The sequence below is a fragment of the Barbatula barbatula genome, assembly GCF_947034865.1.
Source record: "Barbatula barbatula genome assembly, chromosome: 20".
Taxonomy (NCBI): Eukaryota; Metazoa; Chordata; class Actinopteri; order Cypriniformes; family Nemacheilidae; genus Barbatula; species Barbatula barbatula.
Window position 1 is genome coordinate 20,366,394 of NC_136783.1, and position 24,794 is coordinate 20,391,187.

A 24,794-nucleotide genomic window follows, 5' to 3' on the forward strand; every position below is an offset into this window, starting at 1 on the left:
CAGTCCCACTGGACGTCAATTTAAACAAATAGCAGTCACACATTTTTCACAATTGATCTTATCAAGTCACTTGTGATGTTCACTTATCATATAAATGTGTCATTATGAAACCAAATTAAGGAAATGTAAATAAAAATCAGCCCTTTAAAATAGGTTTTATAATGAAACTTAAAAACTCAGTCATGGCGGTTTTATTATAATGTTTGAACAGTCAGTCAACAATGTCACAAATTTCCTCATTTATGAAAGATTTAGGGTTAGTAAATCATTTTTTAAACCAAATGAAGGAAATTTAAGTAAAAAGTAGCTTTTTAAAATGCTTAAATATAATAAAACTTAAAACATGGTGTCTTTGTTGGCACGTTTATTAGGAAATAAGGGCAGATTTATTAAACGCTGTTTAATAATCCACAAAGGAGGTGGGACAGCAGGAGGCGTGGTTAACCCAGTTCTGGATACATCCCACTTCACGAGAGCTTCATCTTAATATTCATAAGACAGTCCGTGCCATTGGCGAGTCCCTGATCATCATCTAATGAATATCCATGACATGCATCTCCGAAGGAATGCTACGCGTCCGCCAGCCGGACCTAATTAATATTCATATCGCAAGCCTGCGCCGTGAACAGCGTCATCGCGACTTAATTAATATTCATGAAATGGGCGTTGTGAATGGATGGCGCCTCCTCCTAATCCTGAACAATCCGGGTGAGTTGAGCAGTGCGCACACACATGCGTCAGACCGTAAACATTGCGCGTTCTCCTACAACACCATCACATCTCTCATTCATGGTTATTTAGAAAGAAGGATTTTATGCACATTAAACGGAAACCATGAGCGCCGTGTTCCGCTGTGTTCTGCTTTTGTTTTGCTCATTGGCTCTTTGCGTGGACTTTAAAGAGCGACCCAGCTCCCGGAGGAGCGAGCACACCATGTTTCAAAAGAGTCACAAATCACCAAATCTGCTCACTTTGAGAGATTTAAAGCATTCAGACCACGTGAGGGTGAAAAGAAGTGCAGAATCAGCTTGGAATCGGTGTCATTCATTGCAGGGATATGAATCTACATTACTGAACAATACTCATACGGTAGGTGATGGTGGTTGTTCTTCTTTTTTCCGTTTGTGTGTGTGCTTATAATAAAATATAATATAGCACATTTGATTTGGATGACAAAGCTACTTGTTAAATGTGTTTTTGCGTTGTTTTATTCTTTGCTTTGTTTGAAAAGCTTTGGTTTAATTTAGTTATGTTAAAAGTCATTAAAGTAGATTTTCTTATTATTTCTTAAAGTAGAATTCCCCAAGCATGACTTATTAAATCTCCAGAGGTCATATGTGAGCTCATACCTCTGATCACTGAGATGACTTAATATTGTGTGCCAACAAGTTTGTGTTATTTCTTTCAGAGCATTTTAAAATATTACATCTTCAATACCTCTTTCTAACTTTTTCAATCTGTAATGCTAACTGATGTTTTTTTAGAAGTTTTCTGGCTGGCTCATGTCATGAAAACAAGTAAGGGACAGACTGAGATATTCTGCAGATGTCGTTTCTATGCCTTCACATGTGTCTACCGTTCACTTTTCTTCTGTATTTTGTAAAAATCCCAGACGTTCAGGTGACATTGCCTCACCTCATCCAGTCCGCATCTCATTCATGACAGCAGCCTGTGACTGCGTACTATCCTTCATAAACCCACCACAACAAGCTCTTTCTCTCCATATATCGCTCTTGTTTAACCTTATCCCCCTGAGTCCATCCGTTATGTTTTACCAGCCCTTGGCTTGACCTCTCTGTTCATGCATTAATGGTAAACGATGCCAATCTATGCCAATCCATATCTCTCATATCAGCCCTTATCTATAAAACATCATCCTCAGTCCTGATAGAGACAGACTGTTGTTGTCAAGAAAGAACATGGAGACGGTTCTTTGATAGGCAGTGTTTTGGCTCCTGTCCGCTCACATTCCGTCCAGCGTAAATGACTTCTGAAGTGAACTGTTTCCTCAGAGAATGGAATGTTTCTGGATGGGAAAGAGGCTTTGGGATTGGAAAGAGTGAGAAAGGCATTTGTTAGCAAAGTCTCGTGAAAGCATGGCTTTGCTGGACTCACTTTTCACACCTGTTTGGAATCTCTTGAACATCAGGTAGTATGTATAGTATGAACTCTGTGACACATACTCAAGTTAAGCTGTTTATCCAGTGGACAGGGCATTGTGGGTAGCGTTCAGGTCCTTGCTAGAGGATTCTCACATGTCATGTAAATGTGCTGACTTTGTGTGGCTCTCATAAAGGACTACTCATTTATAAACTACAAAATAAGAAGTTGCATAAAATAAAATGTATCGCTTAATATTTAAAGTGACGGTTCTCCCAAAAATAAAAATGCTGTCATCATCTCAATACTACCTCAACTTAATGTGACAATTCGGCCAAAAATGAACATTCTGTCATCATTTACTCGTCATTTCAAAACTGTATGACTTTCTTTCTTCCATTTTGAAAAATGCCGTTAACTGGACCCTATTGACTCGCATTGGTTTTGTGTCCATACAATAGAAGTGAACGGGGTCCAGTGCTGTTCGGTTACCAGCTTTCTTCAAAATATCTTCCTTTGTGTTCTGCAGAAGAAAGAAAGTCTTTTTGGGCGAACTGTCACTTTAAGCTGAGGTATTATTCTATTTATTGTATAGTATTCATCAGGAAATATGTCTTGTTTTCCTAATGTTGTCCGACATGTGCAAACAAACAGCGGTGTTGCGCAAGAGTCTGTGTGAAAACTGGATGCTGATCCTTCCCTGCCCAGTGGAATTTATGATCTGCAAGAACAATTACAAGCGGACAAGCTCACAATATAGTCTCTTAAACAACCGCCTGTACATTGTCTATATATGAAATGTAGGATTAAATCATGACTAATTTAAATATTATCAGAGATGTTCAATTTAAACATTTTGAACTTTTGGCATTTTAGTTGATTCTGTGTCCACTCGGAATGTTAAATCTGAGATGGGCCGGTGGGGAGTTATTTTTGTAAATCCAACAAGAACACAAACATGCCTCCATGTAACAAACTGTTGACCTCTCACCCATTTCGGTGCCCTGTTCCAGTTGGAAAAACATTGTTCGACTTCTCGAATAGGCTGATATTTTATGCGCGAGTTTAAGCATTTGCCCACCTGTCTAAATAGTTGTTATTTTGGGGCTGACGTGAAACTTGCACTTATTAAACCTAAAGTTGGGATGTTTTACAGTCTTGAGATGAAGTCATGTTTGTTGTCGGTCTTTGGACAGAGAAGCCATTTGGATGACGACTAAAGCTTTTTTTTGCCGTGCCCGAGGTTTAAAGACTGTTTACCGGTTCAACATAAGGGAAAGCCGTCCAGGTTTCCCCTCTTCCCCAAATATACAGAGAAACCATTTTCTGTCCTCTCTCAAATGCTCAGGACTGGTGGGATGCCAAGCACATGATGTCCAGAAAAGCAGCAAAGCATTCCTTGTGGTGTTTTTGAGACTTCTGCAGAAGTGTTAAAGGGTCTCTTCAGATATTATCTTTGGTTACTAAGTTCATTCTGTTTCGGAAATGTTTTATGTTGAATTGCAGATATTACTTTTGTAAGATTCTGGTCTTTCTGCCGTGAGAATTCTTAGAGGGCCCCCCGGCCTCATGCTCAGGTGACCTATCTGCTTCCAGCGGACATGTTTTAATATAACACGTCTGTCTTCCTAGAGGATGGATTTTCTTTGTAAATATCCCCACTGTGCTGTCAGTTGCTCGTGTCTCTTTACAGACCTGAGTAATTCATCACTGACCTGTGAGCAGTTTTACGAGTGTTAAGAGGGTCCTCCTACATGGATTGTGTACCATTACCTTTGTATTGAAACATACATTTTCATAAAATACAATACATATGCAAACACAGATTTGTCTGGGATGCCATGGTCAAATAAACAAATATACAGTAACACAATGCAAGAATTCTCCTTAAAGGGATAGTAGATTCCAAAAATTTCTGTCAGCGTGTACTCACCTTCGAGTTGTTCCAAATATGTTTAAATGTCTTTGTTCTGATGAACACAGAGAAAGATGTTTGGAAGAATGCTTGTAACTAGACAGATTTTGTCCCAACATCATTTACAGTCCATATGGCTAAGCAGGAGTGAGCATACATAGAACCCTGACCAAAGCATCATAGAAAATGTATTGGTTTTAATGGAAGCTATAATGATGTCCCCTGGTATTTGATGGAGATCTAAAAAAGACCTTTTCAGACCGTTGTATTTTCAGCTCTATTTTCTTTACATTTTTAAATTAAAACAATATTGCAATATGTATCATATCTAAATACAATATATTGTATCGTGACTCAACTATCGTGATATGCATCGAATCGCAAGACCCTTGCCATACACAGCCCTAATGCAAACCTGTATGACTTTCTATCTTCTGCAGAACGCTAAAGAAGACATTTTGAAGAACGTTGGCGATCAAACAATTTGCGACCCTTATTGACTTCGGACGCGAAAACACTGAAACCTATCTCAAAATATGTTCTTTTGTGCTCCACAGAAGAAAGAGTCATATACATTATATGTAAAAGATCAGCTGTGTTTTCTTCTCTTCTCCAAACTGAAGCAATACTGTTTGCTCACAGCGTCTCCTCGCCGCATTTAATCCTTGCTTTAGATGACTTGTTGGCTTCTTGGAGGCCATTCTTGGCACGCCAGTGTTTCGTTGGCCGGGAGAACAATGTCAGTAGATGGTACGCCATGTTTCTTTCCTTTTGGTGTTTAAATATGGCAAGGAACGGAGAGGCAGGCACTAGTGTCGTTCTTTAAAAAAGAAACATTCTGGAAATGGAAGCGGCCTCGAGTGCATTCAGGTGTCTTACAAGACTCATCACTGTTCAGGAACACGTGTGTTGGTCAGCCATGGATGTGGTCCTGTTTTTGTGCGGGTTACATCAGATGAGGTGGAAATTTGGAAACTTTTATTCACACTTTGGATTGTGAAAGGCATGGAGACTGAAGCAGTTTACATTGCTAGTTTTTAAAGAACACCATGAACCATGTCAAACGATGTCATCGTTGGGTAGAGGTGGGGAACGGAGTATTTCGAGACACGGTTATTAATCCCTGTGGGCTCTGGTGGAATGACAGAAATGCAGAAAGGATCTGAAGAGTAGAAACTCTTGCTGTTGCAGGGATAGTTTCAACAATATGAAAATTCTGTCATCATTTACTCATGCCATTTCAAAGCTGTGACTTTCTTTCTTCTGCAAAACACTAAAGAAGATATTTTGAAGAATGTTGGTAAAACTGTTGGTCACCATTGAGCTATATTGGCTTTGTGCCTGTCAATACATTAGAAGTGAATGGGGAACTTGTTTACCAACATTCTTCAAAATATCTTCTTTTGAGTTTCTAAAAAAGAAAGTCAAAGCTTGGAAATGGCAAGAGAGTAAATGATGATCAAATTTAAAATCTCCTTTGACTGAAAGCATTGAGGATGATGTGCTGCTGGTACGACACAGACACATATAGGGCTGCTCGATTATGACAAAAATCATAATCACGATTAGTTTGGTCAATATTGAAATCACGATCATTTAACGCGATTACTCACTGACTTTTGAAACAACATAGGATAAAAACTGATTTCAACTGAAAAATAAATGAAAGAAATAGCACAGCTTAAAGGAAAGGTGAGCTGTGGATTTATAACACAAGAAAAGAAAGGATTCTTGTTAAATGAAATGTAGGACGATAATCGTTTAACCTCGATTATTTAGTTTTTGATGAATTGCACAGCCCTAGACACACATCAGCTTCATTAAAGTCTGGTTGCTACTTTAAAAGGCAGCAGCCTTATCAAATATTGGCATACTGTTTTGGAGCAGACGTTTTTTTTCTTGCATTTCCCTCCTACTATCTATTAAACATTGAACATTGTTCTCTTGTTCTTAGTGTGTGATGCAGATAAAAATGTGGGCCTGTCTCTCTCTCTCTCTCTCTCTCTCTCTCTCTCTCTGTCTCTGTCTCTGTCTCTGTCTCTGTGTCTCTCTGTCTCTCTGTCTCTCTGTCTCTCTGTCTCTCTGTCTCTCTGTCTCTGTGTCTCTCTGTCTCTCTGTGTCTCTCTGTCTCTCTGTGTCTCTCTGTCTCTCTGTCTGTCTCTCTGTGTGTCTCTCTCTCTCTCTCTGTGTCTCTGTCTCTGTCTCTGTGTCTGTCTCTCTCTGTCTCTGTCTCTGTCTCTGTCTCTCTCACACACACACACACACACACACACACACACACACACACACACATACACACACCATCTGGGTCTCGCATTCCAGCAATTCAAACTGAAAGGAAGGTTACACACTCGACTGACAGCAGGCCACAGAGAGAGAGAGCGAGAGAGCTAGAGAGAGAGAGGGGGAGAGAGAGCTAGAGAGAGAGAGCGAGCGAGAGACATAGAGAGAGAGAGAGACAGTCAGAGACATAGAGAGAGAGAGAGAGAGAGAGAGAGAGAGAGAGAGACAGTCAGAGACATAAAGAGAGAGACAGTCAGAGACATAGAGAGAGAGAGAGAGAGAGAGAGACAGTCAGAGACATAGAGAGAGAGAGAGACAGTCAGAGACATAGAGAGAGAGAGACAGTCAGAGACATAGAGAGAGAGAGAGACAGTCAGAGATATAGAGAGAGAGAGAGACAGTCAGAGACATAGAGAGAGAGAGACAGTCAGAGACAGAGAGAGAGAGACATAGACAGAGAGAGAGAGACATAGACAGAGAGAGACAGAGAGAGACAGAGAGAGACAGAGAGAGACAGAGACAGAGAGAGACAGAGAGAGAGAGAGACAGAGAGAGAGAGAGAGAGAGAGAGAGAGAGAGAGAGAGAGAGAGACAGAGAGAGAGAGAGACAGAGAGAGAGAGAGAGAGAGAGAGACAGAGAGAGAGAGAGAGAGAGAGAGCTGTGGGGGTGTCTGACAGAGGTCCAGCCATCTGTCGGCTCAGCAGTGGTTTGTGTTCCCTGTGGGAAGACTTTTCATACTTGTGTTTGAATGACATTGACAACATGCATTTAATGTTAAGTGTTTCATTGGTGGGCTGTTGATGTGTTTGACTTTAAACTCCTGACCCCAGTTAACTTCCTGTTTGTGTTTGGCTAGTTTATTTATACTATTTATATTTTATTTAATTTGTTAAAATTAATTTATATCATTATTTTACTGTATAATCATTTTATTTAATAAACAATTTGTTGGGTCCTGTTGACGCATTTAAAGAAACCCTACGGTACACTGACATCTAGCGGTTGAGCTTGGTATCGCAGTCTAAATTCATAATATTGGAGAGACAAGTTTAGCCAAGTTATGCTTCTTCTCGGTTTCTTTTGCTTGTTATCAGAAGTAATCTTCAGGCGCCAGATTGTTTGTGAATGTAACGGAAGTTCCAGTCCGGCGTCACAAACGTGCGCATGCGCAGTAACGATTGTTTATGTTGTTAAGATGAAGCCGTCTATACTCTCATTGAATCTCAGAAACATCAAGTATATCAATATGGGTTGAAAATTCTGCTTCTCAGATTTTCTGTTTTAAAAAAAGGGGTTTATAAAGATAACTCACTCCATTACTACATCTTACTTCTGAGCAATGATTGAGCAACCTCTACGTAACTAACAATTTCCTCTGATAGTTGTCATGGCACACAATTTTGGGTTTCAAGGGGCGATTCTTGGAAAGCTTTGCTGATAAACCAAAACACGATTGATGTTTATGAAATGCTCCGTTATGTCATAACGATGTCTAACATTTCCATAAAAGCACTTGTTCTCAAAATCAGCTTTGTGTACAAGATTTAGCTTTAGTTTTGGTTATGTTAAGTGGTTTGGGTCCCAGTTCTCAGTCTTTTTTTAGAGATTCCCGCCTGCAGTCTTGCCCCTGTGGACTAGAAAAAAAGCATCCTGCAGCATTTAGTTTCACCACAGCAGCACTGAAAACAAATCTGAGTCGGTCATCGAGAAAATCACACAAGCTCTGAAGATAATGACCGTGACCTCTTCTGTTATAAGATGAATATCTCTATATATATTGCTTTATGTGGTGTATTTCCATGTTAAGGTCTATTGGTGATTATTAGCATCATCTCTCTTAATAACTTTAACACTGTTTGATGTTCATTATGTTTCTTTTTCTCTCTTTCAGTATAACTTTAATGATCTGAGTGGGTCCGTATCTCTAGCCTGGGTTGGAGATGGAACGGGAGTAAGTTACAGTGATATAACGGTGTTGTGTGAAATACTAAACAAGACATTATATATTAAATGCACATAGACTTCTGTATCATTTTCTTTAGTTTTAAAGGGATAGTTAACACACAAATAAATAAAAAATCCCTCACGTGTCATTCTAAAGTTGTCTCTTTCTTCTGTGGTACACAAAAGAAGAATTCCGCTGTCATTTTGTGTCCATATAGTAAAAGTCAATGAGAAATATTTTCTTTTGTGTTCGGCAGAAGAAAGTATTGCAAGTTTGGAATGACACTAGAATGAATAGATCGAATCGAATCCCTTTATTATGTGTGTATTTTAGCTTTACTAGTATCAAAATGTTTGTGTAATTTGTAATAATTTATTTATTATTCTGAATTGTATTAATGTGCAAGGGGGTCACACCTGCCTAGAAATATTTGAGCACTGTTTAAGCCTTCTGAAGTTAGATTCAGCATCATTTCCATGAATAGCCTCAATCTCAAACCCTGAACTATTCTTACTTGTTCACTAACCACTAGCCGATTGAAAAAACATGTAATTGTCGGCTAAGGCCGTTTCTCTGTGCCGCTAGCTCTTTGTTTTCGCCTCCATGTTCTAACTCGCCAGAATGTGTCTCTGGAATCACACGTCAGTGCGAAACTACAGCGAGTGAATAACAGCTTCAACGGCTGCATTTCTGAAAGACGGTTCAGATCTTGGCTCAACATAACCTCAAAAATGCAAACAGGAGTTGAATTCACGTGTTGTTCAGTTGCAGCTATAAAACCTGAACGATCTGTAATTGACAAGCACACAACAGCAGGCTTTTCTGTCAACTCCACGCAAACGTTTTCAAAGAGAGGCGTCTTTCGAGACACCTTTTTAACTTGTGTGGCATGTTTCCCTTAATTGCTTCTTGCACCTTTTATATTTGTTGAAACGCTCATGCGAGAGTCATAAAAATCCTTCGTTGAAAGGATGAATATGTTTTGCTCTGTTGTGTCGGAAGAGTCGCACATTTTAAATGCATGAACAGCACTTTATTTTTTGTCTTATCAAGGATTTGCTCACCCAAAAATAAAATTGTTCATCCTCATGTCAAAACCTGTATGTGTGCCTCTTCATTCTGTGCAACACAAGAGAAGATATTTTGAGAAATGTCTCAGTGGTTTTGTGTCCATACAATGAAAGTTGGGGCGGTCAGTGTTGTTAGCTGACCAAAGTTCCTGAAAATATCTTCTTCTGTGTTCTGCAGAAGGCAGAAAGTCATACACGTTTGTAAATGTAAATTTAGACAAACTCTCACTTTTGTCTAAACTGCGCCTTTAAAAGTGTGTCGCATTCAAAATATAGGTCGCAAAGGCTTGTTGACTTTAAAACTGAGAGACAGGAGTTAAATGAGAGCAAGGTGCCGACCAATCAGAAGCAGGCAGCTCGACCTTGAGTGATAGCTGGCTGAATGACTTGTGAAGGATGAGACTGTAGCTGCGCTCAAGCTCAGACATGCGTCCTGCGGTATCTCGCCCGAGCCAGAGTTGAAATCCCTGAATGCTTCGCTGCACGGCAAGCTTCTGAGTTACTGGCTCTTTCAGACGCACATACCATAATATGCCCTTTCATGCACTATATCCCTGTGTCTTGCAGGTTATGCTGGTGCTCACCACGTTTCAAGTTCCTCTTTTTATCATGCGGTTTGGTCAGTCAAAACTTTACAGAAGGTATGGTGTCAAGATTATCATAAAAAAACGAATAACGCAGCTGAAACCTTGTATCTCCATATTTCCAGATTTTTTAATCATTATTTATAGTCGCCCTTCGTGTTCGCCACTGGGTTTTCCCAGTTTTTCTTGCCAATAAAAAAGTCTAAAGTGCTTGTCAACTTTGACAACACGGTATTCAATCATTTATAAAGTAAAGTGCTTTTTCCATTCCCTGAAAATATGTTGGACATACAAGGTTTCAGAAGGACAGCGACGATATGCAGTTTTTAAAGATTCTTCAGAAATGTATTTCTTTATGTGATCCATAACTTCCTGTCTTCTCTTCTGGGTCAGTGAAGACTATGGAAAGACTTTCCAGGACATCACCGACCTCATTAATAATACCTTCATACAGACCGAATTCGGGATCGCTATTGGTCCGGAAAATTCTGGGAAGGTGGTTATTTAATTCTTAAATCTTTTTTGTTCGTTTTTAATGTCATGGTGTTTTTCCTCTTTTTCTTTTGCGAAGTTGTGGCTCCTGATTTTTTTGTCACACATGATCTGTGACTGTCCCACAGGTAATCCTCACGGGAGATCTTACAGAGGGAAGAGTCACCAGAATATTCCGTTCGGTTGACTTTGGGGTCACCTTTATGACCTCTGAGCTTCCTTTTCATCCCTTAATGCAGATCACCTATAACCCCAGAGACAGCAACATCCTCATGGTCTACAGCACCAATGTAAGACCAGTCATTGCCCACAAACAACATTTCTCTGTTTGGCATTAAAACTACATGCGTTCACGTTGTTCTTATCGCATTACTGTCTCAGTATCACTTATGGTTGTCAGAGGACTTTGGAGCCAGCTGGAAAAAGATCCATGAGACAGTCTGTCTTGTGAAATGGTATAACGGCGAGCACGAACACCAATAAACAATTGACTGCTATTCTGTATATAACTGTAATGGAGATTTTACAGTATGTATTTTAATTTTCAGGGGAATTGATGACACCATTTTCTTAACCACAAACCCCAACGGATCCTGCAGTGAGTTCATTTTTCTCACTCAAACATCATAAGGCTGTCAAACGATTCATTGGGATTTATCGCATCCAGAATAAATGTTTGTGTTTATATAATATATGTCTGAGTACTGTGCATATTCATTTTGTATTTATAAAAACATACACATACATATTTTGGAAATATTTACCTGTATTGATTCATATTTACCAATCATTTAAATGATGTATAAATGTTTATTCATTTTTATATTCTTCCTAAATATATGCATGTATGTGCATGTTTTTATAAATACAAAATGAATATGCACAGTACTCAAACATATGTTATATTATTCTCACATCCTTCCATTCTTTCTCTCTCTATCAGGTGATCTTGGAAGGCTAGAATTGAGAAAATCTTCGGACTACGGCAAAATGTTTAAGACCATTGGAAACAGGATTTATTCTTTCGGTCTGGGTGGACGTTTCATTTTCGCTTCAGTCATGACCGAGTCGGTGAGCACTCTTAATTCTCTCGATGTTTGTGAGGAGAGTTGCAAATTTGATATACGATCGGTGCTATGAAGGCTTTTCCAAAAGCATGTTTGCTTCCGATCCCAGAATGCATAGCTTCAGACTCCAATGTACAGTATATATACTTAATTCATTATAAAGTATATATTCCAGTTAAATTGTGTGTCATGTAAAGTGTTCCAGATCTGTGACTTTTGAGGTTGTGTTTTGGTGTGGACGATGACAACAGACAGCGTGCCAGCTCACTGGGTGTTTGACCAGGACTTCAGTGTGACTTAATATTTGTGTGCAGGCGTCAAAAGCGGTTGTTTTCATCCTCAGGGCTCCACACGCATGATTCACGTGTCTGTAGATCAAGGAGAGACATGGGACATGGCTCAGCTGCCCACTGTCGACCACAAACAATTCTACTCCATCCTGGCGTCGAACGATGACATGGTGTTCATGCACGTAGATGAACCTGGAGGTGAAGTGAACAATTATTGTTCAGCTAAATAAATCCTTTATATGTCAACAAATACAAACGCAATATAGATCCGCTTCAGATTTGTTTGTGTGAAACAAGGACATGCAAAAATAAAAAGTTAAATCAACAAATATTTAAATTAAAAAAACTTTCTTACATTTATTGCATTTAATTTAGGTTCGAATTGAATTCATATAATAATTACATATTATAGTGTTTTCTTTTTAAAGGGAAATGACTGTCTAATGTGTTAAAGCTGCAATCCATAACTTTTGCCTCTATAACAAAATGAGATGTACTTACCTTTGCATATGTTGTAGAACAAAAGACATTTAAAAAAAATAAACATATGTAAAAAGACAATATTTATTTAGGTATTGCCAAAAAGTTATGAAACGCAGCTTTAACCATGACGTCAAAACCTGTGTTTTTATCAGATTCAGGAATTGGTACCATCTATGTCTCTGATGACCGGGGCACAGTGTTTTCCAAATCCCTGGAACGCCATTTGTACACCACGACGGTCGGAGACACGGACTTCACCAACATCACCTCTCTGAGAGGGGTGTACATGACCAGTGTGCTTGCCGAAGGTACGCCAGCTTGTGACAATAGTAATTCAGACATTCTGTAAGCCTTAAACTGGAACACCTGGTGCTTTAGAAGAAATGTATTTACTGATGATTATCTCTCCTTTACAGACGGCTCTGTGCAGTCCGTGATCACGTTTAATCAGGGAGGGGTATGGACACCCCTGCAGAAGCCCTGGAATGGGTTGTGTGACTCCACAACTGAGCATCCGGATAAGGTGAGAGTCACCTGATCCTAATCTGAACACCTGGTGAAGTGGTTACATCATGTGGGTGCTGAAATGCTGAAAGGATCCTGGTTAGATCTTTGAAAGGATCAATGCACTTCATCTCAGGTTACTGCAGCGAGACCGTCACTCCTTGTCTGGTGTGCGGAGTTGCAAATCACTTATGATGTTCACCGACGGTTAGAAGGCAGATGTTAAATTCCCACACGCAGTAGGTGTGTGATTTTTTAGGTTTTCTGTGTTATATTTTATCTCCTTGTCTCTCATCTCTTCTGCAGTGTAGTCTGCATATCCACGCCTCCTACAGCATCTCTATGAAGCTGAACGTTCCCATGCAGCCCCTCACCGAGTCCAATGCTGTGGGGTCTCATCCTTGCGCACGGTGACGATTTCCCACATCACATTCCAAAACTATCACAGGCTTTTTGATGCCAGTGTCTGAAAGGCTTTGGCCTCTGGCTATATAGTAAAAGAACACACTCGGCACAGCTAATCTCCCAAACCCCGCCATTATGTTTCCATCTGCTCATTCGTTAGGGAGCGTGGGAGGAGCCATCTCTGTGCTTTCACCGGATGTGTACGCGTCGGATGACGGCGGATACACATGGTTTCTGGCGCTGAAAGGCCCCCACCACTATGCCATCCTAGATTCAGGGGGGCTGCTGGTAGCTGTGGAACACAACCCATCACATCCCATCTCACAGATCAAGTGAGTTAACTGTTCAGCTTGTTTTTGGTCTTTTGACCTATGCAATGTAGTCCCAGATAAGTTAAGATAACTCAAAACATTTGTGGAAACTTATGACCTCAAAACTTTTGAGTTTATAAACTTAATTATTTTGAGTAAAGATGACTAAACACAGAAGAGCAGTATGTTAAGTAATCTAGATATACAGTAAATACAAAAAATAACACTTTATTTGAGATTTACTTCCTTTTTTCAGTCCTCACAAAGCTTGCTGGAATTGCTCTGACATCATTAAAAGATATAATTAAAATTATATATAAGTTAAGTGACTTCTTATTTTTGTGTCCGTGGAAATCAAAATATTAGGTTCGTTAAACACACTCAAAAGTTTGAAGTTATTCATAGTTTTGAGTACAGCTCGCTCATTTTTAATAAGTATATTATAATGTTCTGCAATTATGACATTACACCTTTCTTGTCTCTCTTGTCTAGATTTTCCACTGATGAAGGTCAGTGTTGGCATGTGCATAATTTCACGGATGACCCGATATACTTTACTGGCTTGGCGTCAGAACCCAGTGCCCGTTCTATGAACATCAGTCTGTGGGGCTATAGAGAGACCGTGCTGAATCAGTACTGGGTTTCTGTTACTGTAGACTTCAGACAATTGCTTTCCAGAAACTGTAAGTGGACATTCATAACCATTGTATTATTATTTGAAATCTTTTGTTATATATAAAGAATATATTTTGTTAAATTGTGTTTTTCCTATATTTTATTTATTTTAATTATTATTTTCTATTCCTAGATTACTTCGAGTAGGCGTGACATGTTTGTATTAATATGTTTGACATGTTTGTACTACCTGATAATCAGCCTTGGTGAAAATGAAGAGACCATTATTTTTAGTTTATCTAACGTGTACTATTTGTAGGTATGTGTTTGGGTAAAATAGTTTTTCTTTCATTCTGTGAAATAATTACTATATTTCTCCCAAATTTCCAATCAAAATATTGTTTCTATTTACGTTAATTTGCAGAAAACTAAAACTGAGAAACAGGTCAAAATAACAGAAAAGATGCTACATTTTTTTCAAACCTTAAAAACTGCAAGAAAACACGTTCATATTCACTTTTTAGCAATATTGAACATGCATTTATGAAAAGTAAAAAATTATGTCTTTATGTAAACCTGGATTTTTAATCACAGTTTTCATGTGCCTTGTCTTGTTGGACACTGGACTGAAATACATCTAGAAATGCCGATTAAACGAATATTTGAAATGCGCTCTTTATTTTTCCAAAGCTGTATATTCAGATTGTATCTTTATTTGAATATGTTAATGAATCAATACTCCCCCTGCAGGTCAGGGGAGCGATTACGTGCACTGGCTCGCCCACTCCAGTGACAATAATGACCCCACTGACGGCTGCATGCTGGGATACAAGGAGACGTTTCTACGGTTACGACAGAACTCAGTCTGCTGGAGAGGACGGGATTACAGGGTCATCAAGGAGCCCACCACGTGCCCCTGTGCCCTAGCAGACTTTCAATGGTACGAACAACTGTACTACTATCTTACACGTTAACTTTTCAGATAACAGTGTCATTTATATCAAAACAAGACGCTTCACATTCAGTCAGTGATTCCAGATCCTGTCCATCTTTCTCATAGCGACTTTGGGTTCTATCATCCGGAAAACAGCTCTGAGTGCGTGGAGCAACCCAACCTCATCGGTCATTCACTGGAATTCTGTCTGCACGGACGCAAAGAGCAACTTCAGACGAGCGGGTAACAAAACACCCGTCACTTTACTCTCTGTTTCCTCTTTCAATCGATCATCTTGCGCTTATGCTCTGCTACGTGTGACTGTATAGTTACAGAAAGATTCCAGGAGATCTCTGTAAAGAAGGAATAAGTCCAGAGAGAAAAGAGATCGATCTGAGCAAGAAGTGTGTCAGTACCTTGCTGAGAGCAGAACTACTGGTAGGTTTTGTCCACTCGAACACGTTAGAGAGATGCTGCTTAAATTGTTGATCTGAAAAATAATATATTATATTTTAAAATGTTCTCGTCCCTCCTCTTTCCCATCATGCATTTCTCAGACAGAGTCTCACTCTGTAAACTCCGCTCCAATAATAGCGGTGGTCATCACGCTTCTGTTGATCATTGCCGTCGCTGGAGTGGTCTTAGTCAAAAAATATGTCTGCGGAGGAAGGTATTCACATTATTTAAACATCACAAGCAGCATTTGCCAAACAGATTGAAGATTGAACCAATTCTATGTAATCTAAGTACGGAAGAGCATTAGGGCCAAGCAATAGAAAAATGATAAAACCATGTTGAGATTAAAGTCATTATAATGCGAGATTAAACATGCAGTCTAAATAACATTTCTACGACAAGTCCTTGTTTTTCGAAAAAAATGATCTAGTGCCGTCTTCTCAAACGTCTCACTCTGTGATATTCCACACCTTGAGGATCAACAAGATAAATAATGCGTCTTATAGTATCCCAGGAAACCTCGATGAATTGCACGTTGGTGAAGCCAGCGATAACCTTGCATTTGTCCACAGGTTGTCTTTTCATTTGGACAAAAGAGTGTACATCTTGCAAACTAGACCGTTTATTTCTTCTAAAGAGACCCAGCCGCCTGCAGATTCTCTTTAACGTCCGTATGCTAAATAGTATTCTGTTATAATTATCTTAAGGTGACGGTATTTCTTTGTTACTGAAGGAACGCCTAAAGTATAGTGACTAAGTGATCCAAATCTGTCATGTCTTCTATCAGTACTACGCAATGAACATCACCCTGATATAGGATAAATGATTATTCTATTATTTTATTTCGACTTTTTTCTCAACACCTTTTTTCTCGAAACACAACAACTTTATTCTCAAAATGTATTGAGTTTATATACCGCATTTTATTTCGACTTTCTTTCTCAAAAAACTGCGGGTTTAATCTGGCGTTATAATGACTTCAATCTCGACATGGATGTATTCTTTTTTTTATTTCTTGGCCCTGATACTCTTCCGTACATTTGAGCTGTATTATATTCTCCTCACGCTTTATTTTCTTTCGGTTGATGTCTCCGGTAGGTTCTTGGTACACAGGTACTCTGTTTTACAGCAGCACGCTGAAGCTAATGGAATCGAAGGTGTGGATGACCTGGACACATTGGAGGTTGGCAAGACGCACTACCATGATGATTCAGATGAGGTACATATACACTAGGTACATATACACTACTGCTCAATGCAATGAATTAATGCTATGAATATACGTCTTCACACCTGTAGGAGCTGCTGGAGTGACAGACGTGTGGGTCATAACGATAGACTATATCCAGTTCTATCCAATGCCTAACCATGACTTGTGTGTTTATATCTGCGTCCCGTCCTTGACTGATAACGACACACGTTCTGACTTTAATGAGTCTTTCCGATCGCTTCGGAACAAACCTTTCATCTTTTTATTCAGTCCAACAAGACTTTACCACAACAGCGGAGGACAGAAAAGTATAGCAGAGGGTTTCCTGAACTGCTGAAATGATTTTTATCGTTTAATGGTATGAAATGCGTATGTGTAAGATGCACAAAAGGAGAGATGAGAATTTTAATTGACAGCTGCCCTATTTTGCAAGTTAAAGTGAATTGACAGTGGCACGTTGAAATCACATGGCTTGCTGGGTATCAACAAGAATAATCACAAAGAACCGCAGTTGTGTGAGTATTATTGAACATCAGACACAAGTTTTGATTCGTACTAAAACAACTTATTTTAAAATGTCTGGTATTACTGTGTCGGGTATGTAACTTCACCAAAGGACCTTTCTGCTTTCTTAGTATTAAGAAACTGGTTTGAGGTCTTCTTAACATCTTTGTTTTTTGACATCCAACGTGAAAAGAGAATCATCTTTAGAAAATATCATGTCCGTGGTTGCCGGCGGTTATTGTTTTAAGAGAGGAATGTGAAGTGGTAGAGGAAATTGTCTTTTCGGTCCCAGAATTAGACTAAGCTTCACCTTTGGACGATTTGGAGTTTAGTTAGGTACTTTATTACACTAACACTCTGGGAGATTTACAATTACAAGCTAGAAACTAGTTTAGCTAACGCTCTTTTTTTCATAAATCAATCCTTGTTTTGTATTGCTGGTGACCTTCATTGGCGTTCTGTCTGGTTCTCCACCATTGCTTAGTAATATTATTTATGGCATACAGTCGGCTTTTCACAAATAAGACAAACACACTTCCATTTGAGTATTGATATACCAAATGTTATCAGTGTTATTTTCTGTTTTGCATGTCATTTTGTTAAGACGGAAGGAAAAGATTAGATCATCGTAGATAACAAGCAAGTACGTTAAATATAACAGCAATGCCGTATAAGTCAGCAATAGTAGACACAATGTTTAAGGTTTACATCCATTAGGATGTGGACAATAATAAATGTACATTAATCGGCAGTTTAATACAATATAAAAGTGCATATATTGTGTCGATAGCTTTGACTGTCAACATAAATAAGCTCAAGTGTAGCATTTAAGCTGATTAAGTGCAGTTCTTTGCACTCCTAATAAAATAGAAACCTCAGGGCTGTAGATGACATGGACCACACATTTCATTGATGCAAGTTTGTTTTCAACATGAATTTCCAAGCTAAACGTGTAAAATGCTGTACAATAAATGTGACTGCCAAGAACAATTAAAAATATTTTCCGAGTCGACTCGTTGATTTAAATCAAATTGATTTGTGTCTTTAATACTGTGATGTCATAGAAATACACTTCTTCATTTTATATATTTATTCATTATTATTACTGCAAGATTGATAGATATAACTGCATCTACTCATCTATTGCACTTTAACTTCAATAACTGCACTAACTTATCTACTGCACAACTCTATTAACTGCATCTACTCATCTATTGCACTGCAACTTTAATGTCTATAATTTATGCACGCTTAAGTCACTTGCACTATTGTTTATTATCTGTTCATAGCCACCTGTACATTAATGTTCATAGTATATAGTCATCTGTATATATTGTTCATTGTACACCGTCATATTTTCATAGTACATACTGTAAAATATTTTCATAACTGTATAATAATTTATCAATATTGTATTCTGTATTTCTAGACCTAAACTACATCTCGTCACACTGTACTTGTATTTGTGTAAAGACAATAACGTTGAATCTAAAAAGGAAAATATGCGCGGGCGTGGCCTCCGTACTGTGGGCGGGCCGTCTCGCGCGCTGTTCGTCGCGAGGTTCTGCCCTGCGCCATTTTGGCTCCTGACCGAGACGCGTCGTGTGATTGGGTTCCAGGCGCCGCTATCAGAGCCAATCAGAGGTGCATCGGCGGCGGCGCAGACGGTGAGTGAGCGCGGCTGCTGCGCTGGGAGGGGACGGGACTCGCTCGGTTAGCTGGGGATTGGTGTGTGACCGACCAACCAAATGACTAAAATCATTATAAACAGGAATTGTGGGGATTGTGTGTGTGTCAAGGTCCACGGTGTGGACGGCGCGCACGATTGTGTCTCTAATGATGCGGTTACAACAATAAATAATGTCGTTTAATGATTCATTTGCGATGTTTTGCCGGCGTCTCGTATAGGCCCGGTTAGCAGTTGAGCGCCGCTCTTTGTTGCGTTAACAGATCGTCCATTTGTTTAGGTTTCAGCGGTTCTGATCGGCTCACTGATCAACTTTATTGCTTTAAACTTCGTTTTAATCTCCATTTTGGGGGAAATGCATGTTTGTGCTCGATCGGGGTGCTGCAAGGCCAACAGTGCAGGACAAAGAGAGCATTCGCATCATCTCTATACGATGCGATGTGTCGCAAGACCTAAAACACGCTTATGGCCAAGAATTGAGTTTAATTTGTGTGAGAGAAAAGATAATAAACCACAATGAAGAGAAACAGTCTGCGGCAGATAGAAAATGTGTCGTCTTCATTTTTAATATCGGATGAGTTCCTCGTGTCCTTTTAGCGTAAGGTTAAATATGTTTGTTTATGACGTCGTTTCCTTTGTTTTATATTTGCATGCCGTCCACATCGCAGCTCGTGATACACGTGATTGTTGGCTACTCAAGCTTTCCATCATGTTAGCAAACAGCTTCTTATATAAGTCACGGTTTCACTGTATGTTAACTCATGGCACTGTTGTTATACAAGTGGTGTGGACAAAAACATGACTAGGTTGTGCTTTTATTTTGAAAGAATCCACTTTCTAGGGGTTATCTTGCCAATGACACGTCCGCCATACTGTTTACATAGCACTTATGTTGCATACAGAATAAGATCAAGTAGGGATAATCGACAATTAATCATAATCGTCCATTTTGGCCTTCATCAATTACAAAAACGAAATAATCGAGGTACACGGTTATTGTGCCGGTTTCCACTGTGCAAGGATCCTCACTTTTCTTGTGGTATAAATCCACAGCGCACACCTTTCCTTTACAGCGGTTCAGCTGTGCTATTTCTTTACATTTATTGAGTAATCGTGTTAAATAATCGGTATTGGACAAAATAATCGTGATTATGATTTGTGTCACAATCGAGCGGCCCTAAAATAAGGGATGCTGCATATGGTGCATAATCCATGATAGTGCCAAATTTGGACCAAACTGAATAAATACCTTATTAAAGTATCAAAGTCACGGAGTTGTTCACCGCTTTGATCAAGTTTCAGTTTTACAGGGATAGTTCTTTCAAAAATAAAAATCCTGTCATGAATTACTGACTCCCTTGTTGTTCCAAATCTGTATACATTTGTTGAACACAGAGAAAGATATTTGGAAGAAATCTGGTTGACTCTCATAGTAGAAAAAAGGACGATGGTAGTCAAAGGTTCCCCAGAACTGTATAGTTTCAAGCATTCTTCAAACTATCTTCTTTTGTGTTCATCCAAACAAAGACATTTATACAGATTTGGAAGACATTTCTCTTTTCTGGGTGAACTACATTTATGAACTGCTATGTTTCTGCTGTTTTTCAGACTTGTGGTGTGTGCTGATCTCATAACTCGAACCGCAGCGGTCAGACGGCAAACATGGAGCAGTACACTACCGCCACGACAGCCAGTGGAGAGCAGATATTGGTGCAGACCAGCAATGGACAGATCCAACAACAGGTAGCGTGTGATGCTATGACCTTTACAAACACTATCTGACGCAGAATTAGCTTTACGGCATGAAGGACACTAGCATTATTAATATAGCTCAGCACTACGCTAAGTAGTGTGTATTATGGTAACAGTCCGTTATCTCCGGCCCAGGGCACAGTGACTGAGGTGCAGTTGCAGACTGAGCCTCAGGTAGGCCAGACTGCAGCCCAACAGGTTCTTCAGGTAGTTGTTGGCTCTCCGAGACCCGCTGCCGTCTGTGAATCTCCACGCATGCCATGTTGACTCTCATTGCGTCTGATCTGAGACCAGTTTATGCATTGCATTGTATCATAACAAGTGCAACGCTACTGTTAAACTGGATCTGGATCGGCTAAGATTTGTCATGGTATATTTTGGTCATCATTCACTTTTTATTGTACAACACAAACTTTCAGTGTCCTAAGAATGTCACATGCACGTCTAGGCATTATTGACGTTCACGTGAACTGCATTTCTTGCATGCATTTGTGTTGTGCATTTTTGTGCTCTGCATTCTCCTGTGTCCGTTCACTGTACGAGTCTTGCGCATAAAATTCATTTATATACTGAGATAAACCTTGCCCGTGTTGTTATCGCCTCGAATGCACTTTCAATATCAGCCTCAGAGGAGATTATCTTTTAAAGCGGATGTGTTTTGTTCTTCTGTATCTAGGTTCAAGGCCAGCCTCTTATGGTACAAGTCAGTGGGGGTCAGCTCATCACCTCCTCTGGACAACCTATAATGGTACAGGCAATGGGAGGGCAGGGTCAAACCATCATGCAGGTACCTGTATCTGGTACCCAGGGGCTACAGCAGGTGAGATCATTTTATGCCTACCATCTGTACATCTGAATTAGTTTATCGCTGTACATGAGCCATTGTGATTTAGATCCCCGAACGTGTTGTTTTAATAAAGATTGCTTTGTGGCACAGATTCAGTTGGTACAGCCAGGTCAGATTCAGCTCTCGGGCGGACAGACTCTGCAGTTACAGGGTCAGCAAGGACAGACCCAACAGATCATAATTCAACAGCCACAGACCGCGGTCACCGCTGGACAAAACCAGGTAGCTTATATACACATATTCAGAGTGTGCATAGAATACAATGCACATATATGCAACAAACACTGCACAAACAACCATACAGTACTAAGATGAATAAACGTGCATAAATGTATTTTTTCAGGGTCAACAGCAGATAACTGTCCAGGGTCAGCAAGTGGCACAAACCGCTGAGGGACAGACCATTGTTTATCAGCCCATGAATGCCGACGGCACCATCTTACAGCAAGGCAATACACAGACAAGACTGCCTTCCAAATATATATGTTTCTCTTCGAATGTTCTGTAATGTAATCCGTGCGATTATCTGTTCAGGAATGATCACCATTCCAACTGCATCTCTAGCCGGAGCTCAGTTAGTCTCGGCTGGATCGGGTACAAACGGCACCAACAATGGTCAGGGAACAGTGACGGTCACTCTCCCCATGGCAGGAAACATGGTCAACACCGGAGGAATGGTCATGGTAAGTGCTTTAGTCTTTCAGTTTACAACAGTTTTTGTTGAGATTACTGTTTGGTTGAATCTTTGTGTGTGTCGAATCAGATGGTCCCCGGAGGTTGCGGGACGGTCCCCAGCATGCAGCGTATTCCACTTCCCGGGGCAGAGATGCTGGAGGAGGAACCTCTTTATGTCAACGCTAAACAATATCACCGGATACTCAAGAGGAGACAAGCACGGGCCAAACTAGAGGCAGAGGGCAAGATACCCAAAGAGAGAAGAGTATGTGTGACTACTGCAAAAACGATGGCTTTCGTTGGCTATTACTATATTACATTTTCTTTATTATAGTTTTGTTTTTATTTATTTTTAGATTATTTAACTTGTCCTGGTAATTTTGTTATGTATTTGTTTGTTTATGATGATGTCATATATGGTTTATTTTATTTTAGTTTTATATTTTTGATCAGTTAAAAAACTTTAGTTTTTGTTACTTATTTAGCTATTGGTTTTTTAATTTATTATTAGTGTGTTTTCTTTACTCATATTTAGGCAGACGTTTTATTTAACTTCATTTAACTGACATTTTTAATAGTTTGAGTAAACTACATTGCCTTTACTATTTGAAGTATTAAGAAATGTCTTTCTTTTCTTAGAAATACTTGCATGAGTCCCGTCATCGCCACGCCATGGCCAGGAAGCGCGGAGATGGTGGCCGCTTCTTCTCTCCTAAGGAAAAAGAGGAAATGGCCCTGCAGGCCATGAAGGTGAGCGAGGGGCTTGAGCTCAGCTCTCATTGGACAGCCACCTCTGCCCCGCCCCTGGGGTAACCTAGCGACATGTTTTCCATCCGATCCCAGCCCGTATCTCAGCCGAGAGACTGAAATCGTCTTTTACACCTAATTTAATTTAGACCATCTATACACCGGGGCTGCGTGCCCGAGCTCTACCTCATGTGTCTTTACTCACATCTGTCTGCCAGTTTGAGGTCTCCAACAAATTCAGATAAACATATATGCTGAGATTTTAGTTTATTTGTTCTAGTGTGTCGTAAGAGCAATGTCAAGATGAATCCCCATGTTTGCTATACTGTCAAGCTTCTTTCATTATTTAAAGTTATGGTTTGACATTTCGTCTCGTTGATGCTTGGAGAGAGCACATGGTTACCCTTTTGTGCAGCTGACCGCTTTTTCTTTCGAAATAAAACAGTGCCAGCTATAAACTTGGGTGATTAACACATTTTACTCTGTGAATGATAAAGGGGTCATTTCTAAAATGTCTAACTGCTCCTATAAGGTAAATCGCCCCCCTTTGGCTTCTTGCATTTCTGCTGTCTGTCTTTAAACTTCTAGTCAGACTGCTGTTGTCACTGAGATGTATAAAGTTCTGTTCATTGTTATTTTTTATCTTAAAGGATTTGTTTTTTATTTCATCTGTGATGTATGGCTTGGCGTTTCACCCCTGAATGCTCTTCTGTCTTTGCCCAAAGCTGTTGCTTTGTTATTGCTTTGCCATCTTGTGTTTCATTCACAGTGGGCTGTTTGTGGGCTCTTGTATCACTTTGCATTGCATTTGTGTTTGTTACTAAATGATACATGCCCTTATTTTATGCAAATAAACCTTTGTTTTTGCCATTTTTACATTTGTGTGTTAAATGTTCAATGATGAGGGTCATCATGAAGGCCTTGTAGCCTATACAGAAACTTTGAGGTTATGAACGTTTCATTAGAAAATATAACAGGCTTGTTAATTGGTAGGTAATTGACATTTTAAAAGGTTTTAAGAAGAATATTTGTACACATTATCAGAGAGACAGTAAATTGCAGAAAGTTTTCTTGGTTCAAACAGGTAAGAGTTCACGCAACACCAAGCAATCCACTCATAGCACATCATACGGAGGAAGTCTTCATCTTTCATTTTTCTCTTTCATCGCAGAAAACAGATCCAGACCAGGCGGACGAGGACACAGTTACCCAAATGATTCAGGTGGCGTGAACCGATCTGCATACGTTTAAGTCAGTTCTTCATACGACGGTCCTGCATTTCAATCCATGTTGAAGTCCTCTGTTCATCTTACTTAGCCAATCATTTTTATAGATTAAACATCATCATCAAATACTGCCGGTTAATCGTGGACATATCAGGATTTTATGTAAAGCGTTGTGTTGAAACCATTTTAGAAGCCGGCAGGTGTATGCGGTACAATGTTTTTCCTGTATTTATAAGGAAAGACATGTTATTTTAGATATAAATGTGTTCATGATTTGTACTTCCACATCATTTCTTTATTTAATAGTAAGTGAAACGAAAATCAGTCTGAAAAATAAATGCTGTCGGGTGTTTTGTACTATGCTGGTTGTTTTTGTTTACTGGATCAGACTGTGAAATGTTGCGATTTCCTATGCACTTGCTTTCTGTTTGTCCATCAACCCCCACACAGACATCTCCCTTTAATGAACCCTACAGTTTGTATTTTATATTGATGTCTTCCTTATATAAAAATAAAGGTAGACGTTCTGTAGAAGGTTGTACAGGCTATTTATTTTTATCTTTCACTTTTATTGAATTTTGGTTCAAAAGAAAGCTGAACATGTTAAATGCCCTCTCATTTGTTAGTCACTTTAGATTAATAAGTCTGCCAAATGTGAATCCTTTAGACATGCAATGATGAATATTCTGAT

At 39.4% G+C, this 24,794-nt stretch overlaps 2 protein-coding genes across 8 annotated transcripts; both read left to right on the forward strand.

Moving 5' to 3' along the window:
- The first annotated feature begins 726 nt into the window (after positions 1-726).
- sort1a (sortilin 1a) lies at positions 727-18,251 on the forward strand. Its single transcript, XM_079482914.1, is given in 21 exon segments — positions 727-1,089; positions 8,191-8,250; positions 9,882-9,955; positions 10,292-10,394; positions 10,519-10,680; positions 10,772-10,845; positions 10,939-10,988; positions 11,334-11,461; positions 11,801-11,945; positions 12,383-12,538; positions 12,647-12,753; positions 13,041-13,124; positions 13,126-13,144; positions 13,300-13,471; positions 13,943-14,133; positions 14,816-15,005; positions 15,126-15,242; positions 15,329-15,437; positions 15,557-15,669; positions 16,554-16,674; positions 16,755-18,251. Coding segments are annotated over 21 exon segments (2,445 nt in total). The 5' UTR covers positions 727-834; the 3' UTR covers positions 16,770-18,251.
- Positions 18,252-18,711: 460 nt separating this feature from the next.
- Positions 18,712-24,633, forward strand: nfya (nuclear transcription factor Y, alpha). 7 transcript variants are annotated; one of them, XM_079482687.1, is made up of 9 exons: positions 18,755-18,836; positions 20,465-20,599; positions 21,285-21,428; positions 21,546-21,677; positions 21,799-21,904; positions 21,990-22,138; positions 22,219-22,395; positions 22,770-22,880; positions 24,049-24,633. In XM_079482687.1, exons 2-9 carry the CDS (start codon positions 20,519-20,521, stop codon positions 24,106-24,108), a joined length of 960 nt encoding a protein of 319 aa, XP_079338813.1. In that variant the 5' UTR covers positions 18,755-18,836; positions 20,465-20,518; the 3' UTR covers positions 24,109-24,633. The 7 variants fall into 7 exon arrangements, with proteins under 7 accessions (XP_079338809.1, XP_079338813.1, XP_079338808.1 ...); XM_079482686.1 differs by lacking the exon at positions 18,755-18,836 and adding an exon at positions 18,847-18,897; XM_079482683.1 differs by lacking the exon at positions 24,049-24,633 and having other exon boundaries at positions 18,712-18,836; positions 22,770-23,752.
- The last annotated feature ends 161 nt before the right edge of the window (positions 24,634-24,794 follow it).

Excerpts from the sequence above, each read along its gene's own strand:
- nfya (XM_079482688.1), top strand. The coding sequence starts at position 20,519 with ATGGAGCAGTACACTACCGCCACGACAGCCAGTGGAGAGCAGATATTG. Across the intron at positions 21,678-21,798 it reads TCACCGCTGGACAAAACCAG|GGTCAACAGCAGATAACTGT; the intron begins GTAGCTTATATA and ends GTATTTTTTCAG. Across the intron at positions 21,905-21,989 it reads CGGCACCATCTTACAGCAAG|GAATGATCACCATTCCAACT; the intron begins GCAATACACAGA and ends TTATCTGTTCAG.